General features: G+C 33.5%; 1 protein-coding gene and 1 long non-coding RNA gene across 3 annotated transcripts in view; one reads left to right on the top strand and one right to left on the bottom strand.

The window, feature by feature from the left end:
* The window catches only part of LOC102156585, a 76,346-nt gene extending 62,859 nt beyond the window's left edge, over window positions 1-13,487 (top strand). For both annotated transcript variants that reach the window (XR_005370404.1, XR_005370403.1), the window contains one exon: window positions 10,772-13,487. This is a non-coding gene — a long non-coding RNA (uncharacterized LOC102156585). The remainder of the gene's footprint in view (window positions 1-10,771) is intronic.
* PTPRQ (protein tyrosine phosphatase receptor type Q) overlaps window positions 1-25,235 on the bottom strand; it is a 246,833-nt gene that overhangs the window by 41,539 nt on the left and 180,059 nt on the right. The window contains 8 exon segments of the mRNA XM_038558531.1: window positions 537-665; window positions 3,894-3,993; window positions 12,983-13,056; window positions 14,569-14,791; window positions 15,348-15,506; window positions 18,463-18,529; window positions 20,965-21,209; window positions 24,246-24,432. Of these exon segments, the coding sequence (XP_038414459.1) occupies window positions 537-665; window positions 3,894-3,993; window positions 12,983-13,056; window positions 14,569-14,791; window positions 15,348-15,506; window positions 18,463-18,529; window positions 20,965-21,209; window positions 24,246-24,432 (1,184 nt within the window).

Genomic DNA, 25,235 nt, shown 5'->3' with positions numbered 1-25,235 from the left:
ACAGGTAATTTTTACCTTGTATTTAATTTTTAAACACTAAGCAATTTAAAAAATGAAGTGTTAACACACAAGTTAGACTCTTAGTGTAATTTCATCCTAAAACAAAGAGCTATAAGGCTTTCATAAAAATGATGTAAACAGATCAAGTAGTTACAAATTTAATTAAACTTGTGATGAAAAATATGGACACTTCCAGCAAATCCAGTGAAAAAGAAATCTATCATCTGAAGTGAATTATTAAACATAATTTTAAAGGTTTAATGTTTAAAAATATTTGTCTCAGGAAAAAAAAAAAAAAAAAGCTTGGTTGAACATTATAGTCCGAGGTTCATATTGAACCCAAAGCATGAGGAAGATTAAGTGATTCTCCGAACACCAGTGAGAAGTGTGCAGAAGATGGAGGTCACCCTTTGAAAGAAGATCTCTATGACCTGTGTAAATAGGAGCCCCACAAACACTTCCAACAAGCATAGGTCAGAATAGGGTCATGGCTCCAGGCCCTCTGAACCACTGTTCGCCAAGAGGAGTGTGCTCACCGCGTTAATCTCTCGTCCTTCAGTTCCAGATCTGCCACAGTGATGAGCTGATCCAGCTTGAATTTAGTGTCAATAATTTCTGCATCTCGAGGAGAGTACGTGCCGCCTTCTTTCTGCTTCTGTCGAATTCTAAAATAAGTGTTGTAAAGTCCAAAATGGAAATATCACAGAAAGCATACAGAATTAAGTTTCATTTTCTTTTTAAGTCACGATAGCAGTCTGATAATTTCTTCGTTGGGGTCACTTCTCTGAATATGGTGCAAATTTATAGCTCCTCACATCTTTTTTCCTGTTTGAATTCCATGAAGCCTATTCTATTATATTCCTTTAACATGTTGCTTTGTGGAAGCTCCAAATTTTAATGGGAATTAGTTGATCAAGGCCTGGGCCATTGGCAAATTTAAAATATAGAGCAAATGAAACTGATGCTATGAACTTGTTTTTCCGCCCTCTAGCTGTCTCTAGATTTGTCATAAAAAGAAAGCAGGCCAAAGTGGAACCAGTTCATTGGTAGCAGCACCAGTGCCAAAAGACAATGTTCCATTGTTGTTATATCCATGAAACAGCTCTACATTCATGAAAATGTATAGAAATACGTTTTGATTAGTCTCATTGGCTTTCTATAAAAATATTGTGAAGTATATAATGTTATCTTTACTTCAGAAGACTCAGTTTCAAAAATAAAAGTCACAGGAATCTAAGAACCAAATCAAAGTCCTTTCATTTTAAGCCCTTTACATGCTTATTTTTCAGGGCATAATATGGTATATGACAAAGCGATATTAGCTAGTCTATCTCTCTTTTACATTTCAAATATCTATTATTTAATGAGTTACGTATTAAGGATGGTATAAAATAATAGGAAGTATAAAATATGTTTCCCATCCTCAACAACATTACAGTTTAGTTGAGAAGCAACATCTAAATGTAGAAAAAAGCAAGGACGCCTGGGTGGCTCAGCGCTTGAGTGCCTGCTTTCGGCCCAGGGCATGATCCCTGCACGGAGCCTGCTTCTCCCTCTGCCTGTGTCTCTGCCTCTCTCTCTCTTTATGTCTCTCATGAGTAAATAAATAAAATCTCATAAATAAATAAATTAAATAAATAAATAAATAAATGTCGGAAAAGCAATAAAAGAAAAAGATCCAAATTAAAAGTCATAGGACAAGTATTAGTATTGACAGGAAGTTAAAAAAAATGATATCTGATATCAATGTTCCAGAATGAGAAGGAAGAAGAAGCAACTTTCTGATTGATTGTACAAAAGCAGAGGTCTATAAAAGCCTAAGGAATGTTCAGGTGAGAAGAGACCCATTTGGCCAAAGAGAAGTTGGGAAGTTGTAGGACTTAAGAGGGGAGCATTTCTTGCCCACATAAGGAGTTCATCCTGTAAGGAAATGAAAAGTCAGAAGAGATTTTAGAGCAAGGAAATAATACAAATGTGGCCAAAACATGCCCCTTAGGGACAAGGAAGATATCTTACACAATATATCTCTAAAAGTGCCAAATAATGACTTTCTCTCACCATCCCTGGCTGAATCTGAGAACAGTATGCAGCATAAGAAATATATTTGTTTCAAGAGCTCTTCAAATTATCCATCAAAATGAGGATTTAAGAGACTCAAGGTGAAAGAGATGATACATGGCATGCAGAATACAGGACAACATTCTTCAGATAAAATAAAAACAGGGTCTGTTGAGCTACTTAGAAAATTAGCTGTCATGGTTTTTTTTTTTTTTTTTTTTTTTGCAAATGTAAGGACTCTAACTCAGAACTCTACTTTATGAAGCCAGATTTTAGGATCACAACTGAGATTTCCCCTGAGGTTCTGTAAACAGCAAGGGAATTCAAAGGCTAATACTGAGAATTTAAAGGGACCCTTGAAAAATGTAGTGTAGACTAGCTGGTAAAGTAAAGAGGAAAAAAGAGCCCACCATGTAAGGAAGTTGGACATCTTTGAAGTGTTGTCCTTACTGTAAAAATGATCTCTTCTGTGTAAACTTTAAGATTTAGACCCGATTAAAATATTTTTCATGAAACCTATCGAATTATAAATTCTTTTTAAGATTATAAATTATTTTTAAGATTATAAATTATTTTTAAGATTATAAATTATTTTTAAGATTATAAATTATTTTTAAGATTATAAATTATTTTTAAGATTATAAATTATTTTTAAGATTATAAATTATTTTTAAGATTATAAATTATTTTTAAGATTATAAATTATTTTTAAGATTTCTGCATTTTTAAAAATAATTTATAATTCGATAGGTTTCATGAAAAATATTTTAATCGGGTCTAAATCTTAAAGTTTACACAGAAGAGATCATTTTTACAGTAAGGACAACACTTCAAAGATGTCCAACTTCCTTACATGGTGGGCTCTTTTTTCCTCTTTACTTTACCAACTAGTCTACACTAACGAACTAGGGGTGGTAGAAGGGGAGGAGGGCGGGGGGTGGGAGTGAATGGGTGACGGGCACTGGGGGTTATTCTGTATGTTAGTAAATTGAACACCAATAAAAAATAAATTAAAAAAAATAAAAAAAAATAAAAAAAAGAAAAAGAAAATAAAAATAAAAATGCAGAAATCCTGGTACCTTCTGCTTTTTTATTATCACTTTATTGTCTCTTAATTTTAAACCTGCCCATCTTGGCCCTGCTTTGTGATACTGGAGCTAGACTCTATAATACTTCCCCTTTGCCAGGTGGTGGGATACTAAGCCTGGTCAATAGAGGATACCACGGTGACCTTCGAGGCAAGAGAGACAGGGACATACCTACCTGGTGTGTCCCAGTGCTGCATGACTGATTGTTATTCATTGTGGAGGCCCAGCAGCCCCCCTGGGTGGGTGCTAACTGCCTCCTAAGTGTATGCTCTCCCCACTGGTGAATGATTCTAGTAGCTCAGCCCACCAACACTACTCAGCAAGATGGGCTGTTTCTATAGACCAGTTGCAGCCTACCTGTCCTCCATTAATGATGGTTACCTTCTACAGAAGAGTTCCAGCCCCTTCTGTCATTTTCTTTGCCCACTGATAGGTGACAGGCTGTATATGCCTGTAGTAGACATTCCACATCAAACTTTGGAGTGAAACTTCTTCTAGTTTTTAGTTCCTTTATTGTCCATTCTTCTTCAGTCTTGAGACAGCAGCTGTTTTATTGTATTTGCTACTTCTGGACCCTTTAATGTTCTTTTGTCCCTTATAGTAATTAACTATTTATACTAGTTAGAATATTTTTTTTATTAAATATTCTCCATTCATATAACTGCTTTGGCTTCTGTCTCCTGATCGGACAAGAACTGAATAATGTCCATAAAGCATCTTAGGAATGTGAGTACAAATAAATCTTACCTTGCAAATGCAAAAATAGCTGTTCCAAGAAGAATGATTGACAGGATACACAAAGTGACAGAAAGAATAATTTCTACACTTCTTTCAGAAAGTCCTTCACCTGAAGAGGAAGTAGAACATTAGTATTAATTATTATTATGAAATATTATTTGGGTATCAAAACCCAATATTTTCTTGGAATATTTCTCAAGAATGTTAATAAAGTATACAAATATGTTTGTTCCCCTTCTCCTAGATCTTCTAAATCTGAGGCTCAGCCCTTGGACCTCTTCTTTTTTCTATCTACACTGACCACCTTCATGAGCCCATGCTGGCCCATGGTTTTAATTTTCATCTATAGGACGATGACTGCTTAACTTCTATCTATTGAACTCTAGACACGAGTATCCACTTGATTGCTATATATCTATTTAGAATTGTAATTAAAATTTCAAAATCAATATCCAAAGCTGAACTCCTATAATACCTTCTTTTCCACTACATCTTTCTACCTCCTAGTTGATGGCAACTTCATTGATCTAGTTGCTCAGTCCAAAAACTCTGCAGTCATATTTGACTCTTTCTCTTATAGAACACATTCACAATCTCCTAGGAAATCTTGTTGCCTCTATCTTCAAGATACATACATTTTTCATTGAAAGAAACTAGGGAAACTTGGAGAGATGGTAATTCCCACATGTGATTAGAAAACAAAAGGAATTTGGGACGTCTGGTGTAGGCAGAGAGTTAAGAAGCTATCAAAGGGGGTGCCTGGGTGGCTGAGATGGTTAAGCATCTGCCTTCTGCTCAGGTCATGATCTCTGGGTCCTGGGATTGAGCCCCCCACATGGAGCTCCTGGCTCAGCAGGGAGCTTGCTTCTCTCTCTCCCTCTGCCTCTGCCTTGCCCCCAGCTCATTCTCTCTCTCTCTCATCTCTCTGTCTCAAATGAATAAATAAAATCTTAAAAAAGAAAAAAAGCTATCAAAGGCTAATGGTATGGAAAGAAAATGAGAAGTTCCTACTGATCAAAGAGGGAACAATTCAAATTTTATGATGAATATAAACTGAAATTGATGGAAATAGATTCAATATATAAATCCACAAGTTCTAATGTTATTCAATGAAAGCAAAATAAAAAATATACAAACTTATAATTTGTAAACACCGGCTATAGCCAGACTGTCATTTCCTTATTTTAAAAATCTGTAATTATAGGGAAAAAATTAAACATTTTTCCCAGCTTTCTCATAAGAACTGTATTTTATTAATTAAAAAAATAGTCAAAAATAGTCCTAGTTAAGGCACAGCTCTTTTTGGAGGAGAGTTCCATTTGCAGTATGGAAGGAATAATACAATTAGAAATTAGTTTTTCACTCCTAATAATTGATTTAAGGGACAATCATAAGCCCATCCTTAATGATTAGGAGAAAGGTTGTAGAGAATTGGATATTAGCAGGACACTAAACTGTCATCCTACAGATTATTTGCTGGTTATAACAAGGGGGCAAAAAAACCTACTTTCCAATGAAGGGTCATGCTGTCATGCAACTAAACTCACTTATCAATTTTAACATCATTGAAATGTGACAACCAGATATTATATGCCTCCTGATGAGAAGTATTTTGATCTAGGCAGCAGCACTTGCAAAGTATCCTTGCCGAAAATGTTAATTGTGAATATGCAAACCTCTCCAACTTCCCCTGCAATCTCCACCTTTCTTACTTCACTGGAGCCAGACTGGCCTTGTTGTTCTTGGAACATACCAGCTCATAGGGCTTTTGCATCAGCTTCTTCTTGTGCTTGGAAAGTATTTCCCTTGTGTCTGAGTAGCTACTTCATAGCCTTCAAGAGTAGGCTCAAGTATCATCTTCTCAATGAGGCCTGAATGGACTGAATGTATGTGTCCCTCCAAAATTCTTATGTTGAAGCTCTAACCTCTCAGTGTGACTGTATTTGGAGTAAGGAGGTACACTAACATTATAGTTGGGCCCTAATCCAATAGACTTTGTGTTCTCATAACAAGAGACAACGAAAGCTAGCTCTCTCCCTCTGCACATGGGCTGAGGAAAGGCCCTCTGAGAATAGAGCAAGAAGGAGTGCCTTCTGCTAGCCAGGGAGAGAGCCCTCACCACATAACAAACTGACTGGAACCTGGTTCTTAGACTTCTAGCATCCAGAACTGTGAGAAAAATTTCTGTTGTTTAAGCCAGGCAGCCTACGGTATTTTCTTATGGTAGCGTAAGCGGACTAAGGCATAATCCTATTTAAAATTGAAAGCTCCAACTTCCTCATTTCTGCCTTCCCCCTTCTATATCCTCTGCACTCCATCCTACTTTTTATTTTCTCCATTGTTCTTATCACACTTTAACATATCTTCTAATAAATTTATTTATGATCCTCAATGTCCATTGTCTGTCCAGAATGTAAAGTTCCCTGAGGACAGGAGTCTTTGTTTTATTCAAAACTGCATTCTCAGTTCTGAGAATAATACCAGATACATAACAAATGCTCAATAAGTATTTGCTAAACTTCAGAATGAATATAAATATTGGTTTTGAAACAGATACTAAAAATTTTCATGTTGAAGATCAAGCACTGAAATAAGAATATACAAGTTATTTACCATTTACTTAGAAACAACTATTAATTATAATTGTAACCATTTTTAAGTTATATGAGTTATAATTTGTAATTTTACTATTAAAATCATTAATGTTAAGTGACAAGATAAAATAGGTTAACTACCTGTATAACATGCAAGAATTAGTGTTTCATCTTTTTTCCCTGGATTGGTGCTTATGAAATGTTAACAAGAGGAAAGGGTTCCTGTGGCTATTTTGCATGGTAGATTCGAATGAGTTTCATGGTCATCTAGAATTTCCAGCTAAGTTTAGGAGACTGTAAAGCAGCATGTAGCTCACATAGTATCTTAGATATCCCTTTTTTTACATGTGAAAGGCTTGTTTTATGAATTTTCACAAGCTGACTCTAATTGAATATGCATGGGAAAGGAAATACATGAAGATGAATAAAGAATCCTCTTTATCAGGTAACACTGAATCACTGGACCTTAGAACCTAGTGGGGAAAAAAATGATTTCATAGACCACAAAAAAATGTTTCAGATTAGATTACCCTTTCAAAGCACTGGCCAAATGAAGTGAGGAAATGACATATAATGTATTAATAAACAGTATGTAATCCTTTGGGCACACGTATTACAAATGTACTAGTAGGAAAGGACAGAGTGTACCATGACTGTCGAGTACAAATTCTGATTCACTGCTATGCATATACCCATGGAGCATTACTGTCCAAAATGAAGTCACTTCTCCAAATCCTTCCATAGGAAATGGAATTCTTTCACTTGAAAATATAAATATGATTCTCTCCATAATAAGCACAAGTCATTTCCTGACTAGACTTAAAGTTCTAAGAAAGGTCACATTAAATTATGTTTTATTTGCATAATAAAATGCACTGCTGTAATTAAGCAAACATAATTATAAAGCACTCATTTTTCCTAAGTGTTTTTTGATTGAAATTATTATTATTTCAGCTCAGCTAATAGACCTGATTTAAACCAGCTTTATAACTATGGAGAAGCTGAATTAAATGATTTATAAACCTCGTAGGACATATCTGACTCCTGATATAGATGTATGTCATATGAAAGATCTCCTAATATTATTATCAATCTTAAAAGAAAACAAATTGTTACTACCAAACTTAAGTATAAGGATCTTTTCTCTTTTGGACAGCACCATTTATCCCAGATTTTCAAGTACTGCATAAAAAATTTATGAAAAGTCACTCAGTTTCATAATTGAAGAAATATAAATAAACATACTCTATGGGCACCTGGGTGGCTCAGTTAAACACCTGCCTTTGGCTCAAGTCATGATCCTGGGTCCTGGGACTGAGCCCCAGGTTGGGCTCTCTGTTCAGTGGGGAACCTGCTTCTCCTTCTCCCTATGCCCCCTCTCCCTACTCCCACTACTGGTATTCTCTCTCTCTTTCTAATCAATTTAAAAAAATCTTTAAAAATAAATGAATAAAATAAAATACCCTAAACATACTATTTTCAAGCATCAACCTGGCAAAATATTAGAAGTAGATAATAAACGGTGGTTTCCAGGGTGTAAAGAAGAATCACACTTACTCATTGTTTAAAAAACAAAAAGGGATTTTTGTATCTTTATGTGCATTAGTAAAGCATACTAATGCTTTACTTTACTGAATGCTAATCTCAAAAGGGCTAAGAGGAGAAGGTGGTAGAAGGTGGTATGAAAACAGCTGGAAGTAATTAAAAATGTTGTGAAGAGAAAATGGCACATCAAAGATAGGAAAGTCTTTGGAAGCAGAAAAATCACCAAGAGCAATGCAATTGCAATTGAGTTGGACACTTAGTGATTTCCAGGCTATGCGTACAGCAGTTTTTCGCACAGCACTGACTTGACTCGGGCTTTCTGGGTCTAAAAACTGGTGCTAAAAAGAAAAAATAAATAAATAAAAATAAAAATAAAAACTGTTGCTGCCATGTCCTAGCTCTCTAACCTCGGACAAGTTGCTTACAGACCCAGCTGTAAATTTCGAACCAATAAATTGAGAATATCTATAAATAGGAGATCGTGTTAATAGTGTTGTGAAGAATATGTGGGATTATATATAAAAATACTCATCAAAGCCTTGGCACATAAATGATTATCCTTATTAATAAATATTTCATATTCATTCAGCATTCATTCATCTGAGTTAATTGTCCAGTTAGTTTACGAGGTAGGTATTATTATTTTCAATTTGGAAATAAGTTTTCAGAAATTAATTTGTTAAAGTCATGAACCCAAGGTCCCCTAAAGTCAGTATCTGTCCACAGTGCCTGAAATATGCCTGTCTGACTGCAAAGTTTATGAGGTTCAGCACCACATTACCACTGCCTCGTTAACATCATAAAACTCCTCAGTGTTTTATGTGTCTTGTGGGCAAGTGATCCTTTTGCTGCAAAAAAATACATAGTGTCTCCCTATTTCTGTTTCTAAGTGAGCAGCAGATTGGAACTTCTCATTGTTAGCCCAGTAATTAAATGAGAAGTGTTATGACAAAAGAAAACAATCACAGAGTGCTTCTGCCATGGGGTTTAAGGTTTCATCTTGTTCAGCTTTAATGAAGCCCTGTAAGGTGCAGAAAGCAGTGTCTGGTTTTCAAATCACAGGAATCCTCTATAATTAAACCTTGTAATCAAAACATTGCCTGCGAGCAGTTTCCATAAACTGATGTGCCTAAAGAGGATTTTTAAAAAGAGTTTAAGAAGGATTCTTATGAGTTTTGTTAATAAAAATGCTAATACTCAATTCTGAGTGAAAACAAAATCAAATAAGTTGTAGGTATTTCTTTAGGATTAAAATAATGGCATATGTCATTTCCTCTGTTTATTCCTATAGGCCATAAAGATTCCCCTAAGTGCAAACTCCTCTTCCACACACTCATCCTTCTTCAGCAAAGCCCTACCAGGCTCCTCACTTTTGCTTTTGTTAACTCTTCAATAAACTTAAACCTTTTAGTTCATTAGTCTATGGTGATTCTGTTGCCCCTAATTTTAACTTTCAAATAAGAGGCATAGCCACTACCAAAATGGTCTGTCATGGAAATGTATACTCCATCCTTACTTGAAAAGACAGCCTTACTAAAGCTCTTAAATCTGAAGATTTGACTGACAGGCAACTTAGCTTGGAGCTCGCTGCCTGTGCTATGCTAAATACCAGCGAATGAATGTATATCCTCTGGTTATTTGATGACCCAGATGGGATCTTCACTTCTTTCACCAAAATCGGAAATCGCATATACACCTAAGTCCTCAGTAGGCTTCTTAAGAATGTCGGGAGCCCCTCGCCTGTTGCAACTGATATCATCCAACCAAATACATGACATATTTGAGATAAACAGGGACTTGAACATCTGTTGTAATCTTCTAATGACACCAGGCTATTATATCAGTGCATTTTACTATTTGCTTGCTCCCATTCTCACAGCCATGAAACCATTCTTGTCATTGACCAATGTAGTTTATTTCCTTCTTGAGTCCTTCTACTATATATTCCTTGGCAAGGTTTTTCCCCGCCAAAGCTCTTAACGACTCAATGGCCTTTTATTAATGTCAGGTCATGGACCATTTCTGAAGGGTATTCTTTGTTGCCCGACCCATAAGGCTGAATCCGTTAGTCACAGAACCATAATATCCAATAGCCAGGTAAAATGTGGGGACAGAAATTGATAGTAATAAATCCATTAACCAGTCAGATGACTGGGCCACTTTTCTAGACATTGAGGAATCCTGCTCCAAAGGTATACTCCATTCTCCAAATCTGCACATCTTATTTCAGCAACTCAGGGTGGCATTCCTAATCATTCTCTCCACTCCTGCCTATCATGGTTTTACTGACTATAAAAGACTGTCTAGATAGCAGAACTCCATGTGGTCAATCCATAATAAGCATTATAGGGCAAAAGCCTAACACAGAGCCACTGTTTATCAGAAGGGAATCCATGGAAGAAACTCTAAGGGGGAGCCTGAAGGGCTGCCCTTATGTCACTGGTCTATAAGTAGTACATGAACTCTGAAAAATGAGATCACAGATATATAGAACCTTTCCTTGTAACTACCCCTTATCAACCCAATGGCTTTCTACCTTATACATCAAGTCTATGTTTCACCAGTGCTTCTTTCCCTAACCTTGACCAGATTTTATGCTCTGCCCTCTGTTCCACATCTTACAACCCCTTTAGATTCTTGCGGTTAGCAGGGCACACAAACATTAGCACTTGGATGACTGGGGTGGGGATAGTCATGATTTCAAAGAAAGTACCAGAGAACTGATGGTGTACTTCTGCTACCTTCTAGAATTAATTATTTTATTCCACTGAACTGGATGTGAGAAAAAGGAAGAAAAATAAGAGCATCACTGAAGACACCTTGGGACTACCTGCAGCCAAAGTATTAGCTGAGGCCCATCCTTGGCCAGAAGGAAGCCATTTGGCAGAATGCGAGGAATCACATCCCTGCACATCATGGTTTCTGATGCTTGTCTTTCCCCCCTTTTCATTCCTATTACCCGGGACATTGTAACTTTGTCGCTCAGATAACTGACTGAACATATCCTCACATCAATGTGAAACCAGCAATCTATGAGAGACATAGCACACAACAAACCACACAGCAAGGCAACATCTTTAGCACAGCTCCTACAGAATGTCATGTCCCTAAGATACGTGAGCTATCCACTCTATGTCTTTTATCTTCCATTACTAAACATACCAGGGTCACCATTTTGCTATGGTAATAGTTCCCAAATGCCGTAACATAGAGGACATTATGTTGATGCCACCAAGACATTTATTTCACTGTGGTGGTGTCAGGGTGTGATAAACTCACCTATCAATGAAGAAATACTTCACTCAATTTCAAAACCACAAGTCTAGTCAGCCAATTTTAAAATGATTGAATCACTGGGTAAAATTAATTAATTAAATCATTGATTTCAGGGGATAAGACAGTAGTTATTCCTCTATAAACACCTATGTAGCAAACCATGTGTCCCTTTTATTTCTTCGACATTGAAAATTTCCTTAACTACATAGAGGTTGCAGAAGCTGACTTTTTTGACAATTAATCTTCCACAACCAGATGAACATTTCTAAATGAGAATAATGGAAAAATCTATCTGCTTCCAGCCACAGCTCTCACTGTGCAGATCACATGATACTGTGGATCTGAGCGGTGCACAAAGGTCCACATTCTCAGAGCTTTATACAGAGAAAATTGGAAGCTTAGAGAAATCCTAGGGAAGTAATTTCTCCTGAAAAAGTATATTTCTAAGATCTTTGATTATAGCCTATCCTATTATATATCCTATACAGCCTATTATAGCCTAACAGAAGCTGTTAAGCATTTAAAATTTTACTAACTATAGAATATTAGTATCTTTACATATGCTACTTTATTTAAATCTTTCAACATGGACACTATCATGACCATTTCCTAAATAGGAAAACTGAGGTTTATGGACATTATTTTTCTCAAGTGGTAGAGTCAAGTTTTGAATCCAGGCCTAAATTCTGTATTTGTACTGTAATGGTTATGGAATCTGTGGGATCTGTGCTAGAATACTAGTTGAGCCACTTAATTACTTAATCTGGGCCTTGGTTGCCTCATCTATAAAATGGAACTAATAGCACCTGACAGCTTCTCTCAATCTCAGCACTACTGACAGTATGCACTAAATAATTCTTTGCTGAAAGGACTGTCCCATGCAGTTTAGGATGTTCAGCAGCCTCCCTGCCTCTGCCCACTATACCAGTAGCTTGTCTCCATAATTGTGACAACCAAAAATTGCTACAGACATTGCCACATATTCCCTGGAGAGTAAAATCACTCTGGTTGAGAACTATGGATAAAGATTATAAGACAGTTGTGAAGAGTCCATTATTAGTGGACTACATACATACATACAAAGAGCTCAAAAGATGATGATGGTGAGGATGGAGGAAGAGGAGGAGGAGGAAGAGGAGGAGGAGGAGGAGGAGGAGGAGGAGAACACTTGCATTTGACTAAATTGTACCTATGTTTTATTCAGGCCTGACTGGGTGGGTATAACTGGAAAAACTCATGAAAGACTTGATTTAGAAAGAAAATAAAATTTATTTATTTATTGGAAAATAAAATTTAAAACAGCTGGAAAGTACCTAGTTTGTAAGATTATTTCAGGAAAATTTCCATAAACCTTTTTCTTTTTTATTAGGTAAAAATGCTTTGTATATAAGATTATATATTAAGCTTCCAAGTAAATATTTGCTTAGTATAATGTTAGTACACATCAGCATAGAACTAATACTATATTGAAATCTATGTTCAGATTTGAATAGATGGAACATCCATCACTTAAAAGAATAGCACAAATATTATGTTTTCCTTTGTCAGGCTAATTAAGCTTGAAATGAATTTATACTTGAGAACATTTAGTCATGGATTAATATATTTAGTATTGAATGTTATAACTGTGATTATTAGCATGATAAGATTATCAATGAAATTAAATTACAGAATGTATCTTACCTAAAGTCTTAACAGGATCAGAATAATCAGAATCAGTAAATTGTCCCATAACATTTGTGGCTCTAAATTTAAATCTATGAAATAAAAAAATTAAGACAAACAATTTGCATGCCATATTACTTTTTCCTATAAATAATTTAACAAACAATGAAAAATACAAAAAAACCCAAACAAACAAAATCAATGAAAGATACACATTTTTATTCAAGAGAAAATTATTTGTAAGATGTAAACTTGGAAATCAATTGTCATCAGAACAATATATCCTATCTTTATGTGAGATGAATAATTATCCTGCACATAAAAAAGTAACTAAAAGTTTGGCCAGACTCATGAGCAGTCAGAAGGTTATAAACAGTTGTGATAAAGTGTGTTACACAAACATACTTTATAAAGTATAATAACCATTATACCTCAACTACCTTTGAAAATACCAGTGACCTAGATTTAGAATGGTCATACAGAACTTTGTTCACATTAATAAATTAAGAAAAATGATTCTTAATTCTGTGTGTACAGCAGTGTTTTCACTCTATGATTTTATGACATAAGAAACAGAAAATGGTTACAGAATGGGTGACTCTAACACCTTCAGAGATAACTTAAATTTACCTTATTTAAAAATTACAGACATCCAGGCATTTTAAAATACAAAACCAACTTACACTCATAAGTTTCAGTTTATAATTTAATCTCTACTCTTCTCAAATTCTTATGATTTTATTGAACATATTAAGAGTCTGCGTTGTGAAAATATGCAAATTAAATAATATTTGAATAAGCATTAAATTTTGTGGTATATCAGTTTCAGAATTGTCTATATATGATGATTAAATTTCAGGCAAAAACTTAGTAACCAAAGCAATTGTACTTATTAATAGATGATAAAGCATTCTATTTTTTTTAAATGCCTGACCTCTACTTTTCTAATGTTAACTTGGCTTAGTTTGTTTATGAGGATTTAATAATGCTTTAACTAGCAGGCAAACAAGAAACATGAAAGTACCTGCATTTTTCAAATTTAGTAGTAAAAATTACATTTTGGAAATTAAATAATTTAATATTAAAAACTGTAGTCTTATGACAAAAATAACATAGTCAATTTAACAGGAGATACATGATTAATTTAGTAAAGCATTTAATAAAGCCAGAGTATCAGAATTGGTTTTTCATACATTAGATTATCTTGATCTACAGAATGAGAAATATTAAAGTGAATTATAAATATTTCAGTCACTAATTCAGAGGTTGATAATACAAAGAGGAGAAAATCATTGCTATGACTCCAGTAAATGGAAACTGTCATCAACAAACAGACTAGAATAGTGTTTCCAAAAACCCATACATTAGCATTGTCTTTATGTCACTTATCATATCAAATCATAATTATTTTTAAGCTTTTCCTATGGAACTGTATATTTATGAAATGTAAGGACAATATCTTGTTGGTCTTTACCATGTATTAGGTCACGGTACATTATGGATGTCCAGTACTTACTGGAAAGATGAAAGGATGAGTAGATGGATGAAAAAAAAGTTTTCCTGCTTGCTATCACGATGCATTAGTAAGCATGAGCTATACTTACAAGTATTGTTTTTTTGGTTTCAGAGGCCCATTGCAAATTCTGTCTTCATTGCCAGGAATCATACATGCATTATCAGCACCAATGATGTAGATTTCTTCATTGCCACTGAACTTTGTCTTTCCCTCCATACATGGGGGGTTAGGAAAGCCTTCATTTGTAAAATATGGCCTTGGTTTATTAAAATATGCATCATACCACTTTGTTACATTTCCATCATGCTGAGCTATTTTCAGAAAAAAAGGATATAATTACAAGTAATATATGAAAGTATTTTCACATTTCTGAAGAGCATTTCTATAATTGCATGAGGAAAATCTGGATGCAACATCTGCCACTCTATGAACAACCAGGGATGATTCAGCTGATTTACCTGGATAAACAGGGAACCTTATCTTTCCCCAAACACATGAATCTACAGGCTTTGTTGTGGAGGATGACTTCTCAGAGACACAAAGAATATCTCTCAGTCAAGGGTAATTCTTCTGTTCATACCTTCAAAGAAGCTATCAAGACTCCATCTTGTCCAAACCAAATAATCCAACCAGTACATAGCATAAAAAAATCACATATTTTAACTATGCCTTTTCTTATTTTGGCTAAGTATTTTAGGTATAAATTAATGATGAGTATAATTCATGTTAATATTAACACTTTATTAAGCTCAAACGTTGTGTAATAATAGGCAGCTAACCTTATATTACTAATTTTAAATGGAAATTACTTTAGCATCGCAATTTATACTCTATAATTTAACAAGACAGGTTAACAACTGATGATACCTCCTGCTTCTGTTACAAGCACTTGTACATTTTTGATTGGTCCATGATCATCATTGTAGTAACATATTGGCATTCTGATTGTAATTGTTGTTGAAGTCACAAGCAATTTTCCTGTGGCATCATAAATAGGGATTGGTTTGGTTTTTGGTCGTGCTGGAGCTTAAAACAAAGAAGAAACATCACTGCAATTGGGTTTTTTTGTTTCTGAAGAGAAGGAAAAAATTTTAAATTCTCATTTCATGCAGATGTTTTATAGATACAATGATGACAGACACACATAACAAATGAAACAGTGTTGTTGAAATACAACAGATGCTTAGCAATTATTATCTCCCAATGCTTTAATTGTATATTTCATACTTGCTTGAGATATGGGGGCTCAGGTGTGATTTTTAGGCATCTGACTCCTCTTCACATATTAAAAGAATTCTAATAATTTATGCTCTCACTTATATAATTTTTATAAGTGTATTATATCATACTAATATTTTAGTGGGTTTTTTCTTCTTTTACTTCCTTTAGCTGATACATCAATTCCTATTCTAGTCATACCATCATCCCTCCTACAGTTTATCCAAGTCAAATATATGAGTGATATCCTCTTATATTTTTCTCCAGGTTCACATAATCATATAAAATACATAAAGTTATACATAAAGGATTATTTTTACTGTTTGGTTTTTTAAATGGATATATTATGTATTATAATCACTCCACATATTGCTTTTTTTTCATTTAAATATGACTTATATAATTCTTTCCAAGTCACGAAGTAATGGGGCCAACTCATTCTTCTTAATGACTATGTTGTATATTGTGGTGTGACAACATCATATTTATTTGATCATTCAGCTAGTAATGGGAATTCCCTTTTCCTTCAGGTTTTGAACATATGCTGAAATAACCAGCCTTATGTATTTAGCCTTCTTTACTGATCCTTTTATTTCTATGGAATAGATTTCTAAGAACAGAATTTCTGGAACAGAAGATAAAAACATTTTTAACTTTGATAGATATTGCCAGAATAATTTCTGAAAGTGTCACAATAATTCATATTTATCACCAATGGATACAAGTATCTCCAAAATCAATATTTATAGGAACTCTGCTTGTCTCATCCCATAGCTATATATGTATTCCAGCTGTTCGAGCACAGCAAGTTGCTTAATCAAACTTCAATTTCCATATTTATTAAATTTTTAAAAAGCCTCTCAATAATGTCATAAAATTGGCAATACCATTTCCATTTTATAGATGAGGAAATGGCCTTATGTCACATAGCTGTAAAAGGGAAATAACAGGATTTGAATCAAATATTTTTGGCTTAATCCTTTGGCTCACTCCTCTGAGATGTAAGGACTATAACAATATTAGATGTGTAGGAAGTTTATTGGAGGAAATATCCATGAAAAATCCAGGATCAGGGAACAGAAGTAGGTGGCAAGAGCCTTTAGACCACAGATCACAGGTCTAATACCTGTATAAGGAAGAAGGAGGGAAGGATTCAGGAAGAGCCTCAGGTTTTAGGGATTTCTGAGAAACTCTCAGCCAAGCCACTGGGGAGTCCCTAAGGAAAGGTTTCTGGTTAGAGGAATCTGACATTGGACATGATTATCCGACTTTATGTGTCAAATGTAAATTTAATGAGACTACTATTAATTCAATATCACTCTATGTCACCAAAACCAATCATGCATATTACTAGAGAAAAATATTTCTCTAGCACCTCACCACTACCACTAGTACTCACGTATTTTGTCTAGATGACTAAGCATGAGTCAATCTGTCCTATTTAAGGAGTGGAAAGTCAGAACTAATCCTCTTTACCTGGGAATGATGAAAACAATAGATATAGGAAGTTTTGCTAAAGAATTAATATAATGTATCTGTTGTTACCTGCATACTTACCTGTCCTGCCATTGAATAAGAAAAAGATATTAAGATATTCTTCTTTATGAAGTTGTTTTATAAAACACTGATGTTTTTGAAGAGCTTATGCATTCATACATTCCAAGTAGTTTGGAATGAATTAAAAAACAAATCTTGGTGCTTTTAAATAATATTACAACTATATAAACTACCACTGATGAAAAGATAAAATTTATCAGCTTCATCTTACAGTGAATATTTCTTATTCTTAGTGGTATGAGTTTCCAGGTACTGTCCTAAGGGTTTTTCAGAGATTATCTCTTTCAATCTTCACAACAATCCTTGAGGTAGGAACTAGAATTATCTGAATTTTACAAGCTTATAGAGGTTAAGGCACTTGCCTAAAGCCAAGCAGATATCAAGTGGCCAATACAGGATTCAATCTCAGCAATTTGACCCTAGATTCAGTCTAGAGCTGACACTTTTAATCACTGTGCTCTACTGTGCTACCAAAGACTAAGAAAAGTTACTTTTTGCTTCAGAATGAGAAGCATTCTACTAAAGGTCCCTACACTTCAGTTTTTTAATCTCTTTGCAGGTTTTATTATAGATTTTGAGAGAGATTTTACAATTGCTTGTATGTTTTCAGTCAGGAAGATATAGTATCCTGAATGACTGGCTGGTCCTACATTCCTCTTAACAACGTTTTTTGGTTTTCATGGACTGCCTTGGGGAGGGGGAGCCTCCAATTTTAATTATATTTTCTATAAACAATACCTGTCAGAATAATGAATTAATCTACTTTACAGTCAGAATCATAAAGTTAAACACTATCTGATTAACTGAGAAGAATTTTACTTTCAAGATAAAGATCAGTCAAGGTATCTAATTAAAATTAATCAAAGCCCAGCACGGGTAATTTAACAATGAATTTTCAATAAAATTAAAAAACATAAAATAACTGAGTATAAACTTTGTCCCAGAAAACTTTAAGTTTAGAAAGAGAGAAATATAAGATAAATAGCAGGTGGGCATTCTCTTTCTTTAAGATGGTAATTTGCATTATTATTTAGACATTTTAAGTATAGTTTTAATAAGCAGGCTTTATTACTTAATGTATGTAGTTATTATTGCATATGCATCATGTAAAAGCTTGACTACATTCTTAACTCTAATAACAATTCAATTGTAATTACTCTTTGATTAAGACAACAGTATTTCACAGGAAGGCAGCTCATATATGCACCTTTAATGTCCATAGTTATTCTCATCTGAACCTTTGGCCCTGCGCCAGCACTGTTGATTGCATAAACCTAAAAAGAAGAAACGTCTTGTTACTGTTTTTATTAGGGTCATATAATTTTTAAATGATCCTGCTTTTAAAAACAACTGCATATGTCCTACTCATTCTATTTTTCTTGCACTTACTCAAATGAATACAATATGGGTAGAAAGAACATTAATAATAAAATAGTTCTTAAAATTGATCTTATAGTACTAAGTCCAGAGAACAAAGGCCGAGTGACTTAAACAGCCCTATCATAGTGACCAGGAAATGATGTGGCTTCAATTTGAACCCGTAGGAGGAACAGAAGCAGAAAAGCCACTATGTCTACACTCCTTCATCTACTCTAACATCTGCTCTTTTCCTCTGTAGCTAGGTAAATCTGGCTTTCTTAAATCCATATTCAAGACCCTCTTTTTTTCCTTCTCTGAAATGAAATCCTATTCCTTCAACCTCCTTGTTTTCCTGTATTAAATCATCCCTCTGAAAGTTGGCCTTTATGCCCTTCTTCACCCCTGCCCTAAAGTATCCGACACTATAACCCACATAATGCAGCATATACACATAAAACATTTCTGTTTGCATAGATAGAAGGTAATTCACACAAATGTGAATCCTTTCAATTCACTTCATGCTGTAGATCATCTTCTTTTATTTACTTTTTTTTTGCTCTATAAAACAAAGACTATATTCTTGCCCAAATTCATTGACAAACACAAACATAATTAACTTATTTTCTATAGTTCCACACTATATATACTTTGGGAATGTTTTTATTGAATTAAGGTTATAATAATACATGTGATGCAGTAGGTATGGTAAATAAGCCAAAAATATGTGGTTAAAAAATATCTAAAGGAAGTATGTATTGGAGTTTGTAAATTTAAGAAAAGAAGTATTAAAAATGAAAAGTGATACTATGGTATGCTTCATTATTTTTACTTCTTTGTGGTACAGCCTGACATTTAAGTGAGATAATAAATGAAAAGTTAGGTGCTCTACTCAAATTGCTTTGTACAAAGAAGTCATTTGTAAACCTGTTGAATGAAGATATGTAGGTTTTGATTCAGTAGGTTGAGACAGATGTTAAAGTTATATATATTTCTAATAAACTCCCAGGTATTGAGGAACTATAAATTGCATTTTCTGAACAATAAGATAATTTTTTTATTATTGCTTAAATTATGAATTAGTTGTACTTTGTTTCCTATTTTTTCTCTTATTCGCAAAAGGCAAAACAGATGGAGCACTCATGACTTCCCATAACTATATTTCTTTAATCTTTACAAAAATTCTATAAAGAAGTCATTATTCCTATTACTGTTTTTTCTTTTTTTTTATTTCAAGTTTTTATTTAAATTCCAGTTACTACATACAGTGTAATATTAGTTTCAGGAGTAGAATTTATTGTTTTTTTAGATAAAGAAACCGAGGTACATTTTTGAGGCAACTGCCCAGAAACAAACCATAGAGCCAAGATTAGAACCCAGATCAGTTCATTCTCTTAACCACTCTCCCTCTAATAGACCTTCTACAATGTTGGTTCATCTAATGGGAGGTGCAACAAGAATCCTACGAGAATATTTTACTTATATATAAATATAAATACATTTTATGTTTTATTTATATTTACATATATAAATAAAATATTTTGATTTTATAAACTAAATGTATTTTATTTTTATTTTATATATCTTATAAAATAAGATATATAGTGAGTGAAGGAAGAAATGAAGCTATGCAGATATATAGATATAATGTAGAGAAAAACATATACATATGAATACAAATTATTAATAACAGTGTTCTAATGATTCCATGATAATCATAAAGAACTGGTAGGAAAAGCTACCTGAAGGTTTAGGGTGAACTCTATGTTGCTTAAAAGATGGTATTGTGACCCATATAATTCTATTTGAAAGTTTTAAGACGTGCTACAAAAACACATTTTTGAAATAAATTGTGTCTGTATGTACATAAACACACACAGATAATTTAAAATTAGGATGTAAAATGCTTAGCTTTAGTAATTATTACGTGAAATGCATGTGAATTTCAAACACGTCAATAGTTACTTCTGCCCCTTGCCTTTGAAATTTGCTTTTCCGTTTTCCACTTACAAGCACACTTAAACAGCTTCCCTTTAGGTACAATTATCTCTACATATCACTGCTCTCTTGCTTTTAACATGCATTTTCCCTTCCCTTTATTTTATTTTTGCATTTCTGCTATTGTTGGGAAAAATTTTTTGTTACCTACATATTTTCATAGTGTTTGTTGAATTATAATAGGAAATAAGCGATTTCATTTCTTTAAATGTTATTTTGTATTGTCATGTCTCACACAATCCTGCAAAAAGATATGAGAAATCTAGTGTGCACAGGGGGTGCAGTAGTTTTGAATGCTGAGTTTGTAAACTGACTTTGTAAAATAGGTGAGTAATTAAAAGCAATGAATGCTTACACTGATGTTATACGTATGTCCACCTTTTAGTCCTTCTAACATCGCAATGACAGATGTGTCAGTTTTCTGGATAATACTGAGGTTGTGAATCTGGACAGCAGTAGGATCATCTTCTCGGTAAACCAGAGCTTGGTAGACTTGAATATTTCCATTGGGTTGAGAAGGAGGAAGAAATGTTAACTGAAATTTTGTAACTTCGTCTGGTATCTTCTGAAATGTCATGTTGTTAGGTGGATCCTTGGGAACTAAAATGAAATATTAACCAATTAATTTTTAAAAATTTGTGTTCCTCTTTTTAATCTCCCTATAAAATTATTTGATTCAAATTTCTGCTTATAAAATGTTCTCCACAAATTATTTAAACTGTATATGTTATGAAAGCAAGCAAAAATGGCTGATATATGTAGAATCATTGACATCTATAGGTCACAGAAATCATAATGGGGATTCAGTTAGTTTGGTTGTTTATTTTGACTTTTACACTTATTTTTATGAATCCATTTTATAAATGCATAGAATGCATTTCTATGGCTTTTTTGTACTGTTTATTTAAAGATAACATAGACTCACAGGAATTTGCAAAAAATGGTACATACAGTCCATGGAACATTCCCCCTGCTTTTACCAGTGGTGACAACTTACCTAACTATAGTTTAATATCAAACCTGGATATTGACATTGGTACAATACTGTTAATTAGATTACAGACCTTATTCAGATTTCATCATTTTTTCATGCTTTTATAAATGTGTGCAGTCCTATATAATTTTATTCCATGTAAAGAACTCCTACAATCATCACCAGAAATAAGGTACAAAACTATTCTATTTTCATAAAGAAACTTCCTCTGCTATCCTCTGGCATTTGCACCTTGTAGATCCCCACAACACTAGGAGTTGTCCTCCACAGTTCTGTCATTTTAAGGAAAAACAAAACAAAACAAAACAGCATAATGCTTGAGGTATGTAGCAACGGTTCATACTTTTTTTCTTTTCTTTTTTATTACTGAGTAGCGCTCCATTTTGTGGATACACCAAAGTTTGTTTAATCATAGAAAAACATTTGGGTTGTTTCCAATTTTTTTTTGTTATTACTAACAAAACTGCTATTAACATTCATTTACAGCTGTTTGTGTGAACATAAATTTTTGAGTCTCTGTGATAATTGCCCAAGAGTATGACTGCTAGGTCATGTGCTCTACGTACATGTTTAGTTTCATAAAAGGCTGTCAACTACTTTTCAGTGTGGCTATACTCATTTGCATTCCACTACCAACATATCAAAAGTCCGGTCTCGTTGTATCTTTGCCAGCATTTGGCATCATCACTATTTCATAATTATTATTTTATTTGTTCTAGTAGATGCATAGTGATACCTCATTGCAGTTCTAATTTGCATTTCCTTAATAGCTAATGATGCTGAAAAGGCATGTTATCATGAGTTTATTTGCCCACTGTATCTCCCCCATGATGAAAGGTCTAGTCATGTCTTTGGCCGATTTCTAATTGGATTTTTTTAAATGTTGAGTTGTGATAATTCTTTATATATTCTACATACTCCATGTTATTCTTGAAAAATAAAAATTAGCCTAATATACAACAGCTAAGTATCAGTGCATTATCATGAAAGAAAATGATATACATGGGAATCAAACTAATTTATGGATATAGGAACTAGTTCTTGATGTACTACATAATTAATGTTCTTTATATAAATGACTAATTGCATGAATATATCTATTTTGTTGAAATTGAAATGGATATATTTCCATACTAAGTAAAGGAATTTCCATGAAGAAGGCCGTTAATATTAGGCAGTCAAAGGTTTGGATGCTCAAGTTTTAGTATCTTTATTTATTATTTATTTATTATCTTGCAAATATCTTTATAGATAGCACCCTGTGGCAAGCAAAAAATTAAGTAAATAAATAACAGTGAGAAAAAAAGAGGAACACATAAATATGTTATAATGCTAAATATCACATATTAAGTGGAAAAACCCATAGCTAAAGTGAAAGTTAAATTGGCTCAAGACATATTTTCACATTTGTTGTTATACATTTCAATGCTATAAAGATATTAATTATTAAATAATTATTTTATCTAAAACTCAGATCAGGTTTAAGGTTGGATAAGTGAAATAATTCTCTGAATTCTGGAAAGAATTTCTTATTCTCTAAATATCTTTGGTTTTATATGTACAATTCTACTCTTAGAGATTTAGTAAAAATTTATTTAACAATGATATCTTTGGGAGAGGTAGCACATTAAGATTTGACAATCAGTGTTTTATGGTATGAGCGTGAATAAATTCAGCAGCATCTTTCCTTACAGGGAGGATGCTGGAGAAGTATAAAAGGTATCATAAGAAAATAAATATCTGGGATATATATGGCAGTAAAATGGAAACAAATGAAATTTTAGGGTGCTGAGGATAAGATGTTATCTTTTAATGTAGAACCATAACTTTATAGACAATAGAGTATATAATATAATGAAAAAACTAGCTAAAAAAACATTTTTTACCTCCTATACTTACCTTACAGATAGCAACAAATAAACTATAGCAACACATCCCTTCATGTGCTCTTTCCAAAGATATATCTGGTGGCAAAGAACATCAGGTGTCTGAAGGAGGATAGGGCAAGCAAGTTCTGGGAAGCTGACTTTCCACACTTAATTCCTATTGGTTACAAACTTATTATTCATTCAGACCCTGTTCGTAGGCACTTGAGAAAATCTGTATGGATTCTGACATTTATTAAATAGGTTATATAATAAAACATGCCATTTGATTAGGTGAGGAAAACAGGTATGGTAAGCATGACCTGGATTCTAATTTTGAATTCCATATAACATAATGACAGATTATTATTACTTTAATGTGCATTTAAGTCATGGACAGAAATATTAAAATGGAATTTTACATACAGCATTATTGGCCACAGGCCATTTGAAAAACCATCCTTTCGGCAAGGTAACTCAATTTCTCAAATACTTAGTGTTTAAATAAACACACAAAATACAATTAGGATATTATTATGAACTAATTTGTTTCTGTATTTCCAAGAATTGATTATTCTACATAATTCCACTTGGCCTAAAAAAATATAAATAGAAAACTTCACTTTTGTCAGTTATGGTGAGTCACTGAATTTTATACTTTATACACTTAAAAAATTTCCTATAACACATACCCTATTCTAGGGGGTGTTGTGAGAAATCCTAAGAAAGACACTAAATCTCAGCCAATTTTTAGCAATGATGGAAAATATGCCTTACCTGATTCTAAAGTAGTAACAATCATTTCAGCACTTGACTTTCCATCTACATATGCAGTACTCAAGTCTCCAGTGAATGCTGTGATCATCACAGAATACCTTGTGAATATTTTCAAATCTTTAATTTCTATGGTCTTATTTTCCTCATTTGACTTGATGAAGGAAACATTAAATTCATCACTATCTACCTATAGGAAAAAATAGTTAGTGATTAAAGGAAGCCACAGTTGAGATCCAAATCACCAAAATATAATAATACAAAGCTACCTGTGGTGTATCTAACTAGCCAAGTTTTAATTTTTTTTTTTCTTACAGTCCGATTGTCCTGGGAAATCTCAGGTGCCACTTTAACAGTCTACTTATAAGCAGTTATTTCAACAAGTGAAAGTAAAAGAAAAAAAATCAACCAATCAACCACAGTCAATCCATCTAATGAACAAGCAACTATTATATCTGTGTCAGTGGAACTCTACTTTCCTACTCCAACGTTTTATAGGATAAACAATACAGGTTTTGGTAATCAATCATTAAGGGTTCAAATACCAACCTGGTCATGTAATAGTTCCTATAGCATCTGACAGGTCACTTATGTTCTCTGTGTCTTACTTTCTGTGTATGTAAAATTGGAGTAATAATATCTATTTAGAGTGTTCTGTGAAATTTAAAAAAACAGATCTGAAGTAGCTGGCACAGAGATTTTGATATTTTTTCGCCATGAGCAACAAAAAGGAAACACATTTTGTAACATAACTCAGGATGTATGAGTGTTCAAAAGAAGTGTTCACACATACCTCTTTTAACTTAAAATCTTAAAAACAATTTTCAGGAATGCAACTTGTTTCTGAAATGCATTTTGATATTTTCTACTTTTAAACTTTGTTCCAGTTCATTTAAAAAATTTTGGTCATTATTGCAGTTCGAAAAACTCCAGTCTAGCACTATGCATGGCACTGGATAAGGACTCAATTAACTGTGGACATTATAATTATTA

Source organism: Canis lupus, chromosome 15 (genome assembly GCF_011100685.1).
Source record: "Canis lupus familiaris isolate Mischka breed German Shepherd chromosome 15, alternate assembly UU_Cfam_GSD_1.0, whole genome shotgun sequence".
NCBI classification, from domain to species: Eukaryota; Metazoa; Chordata; class Mammalia; order Carnivora; family Canidae; genus Canis; species Canis lupus.
Note: the sequence above shows the minus strand (reverse complement) of the source record. Positions and strands in the feature narration are given on the sequence as shown.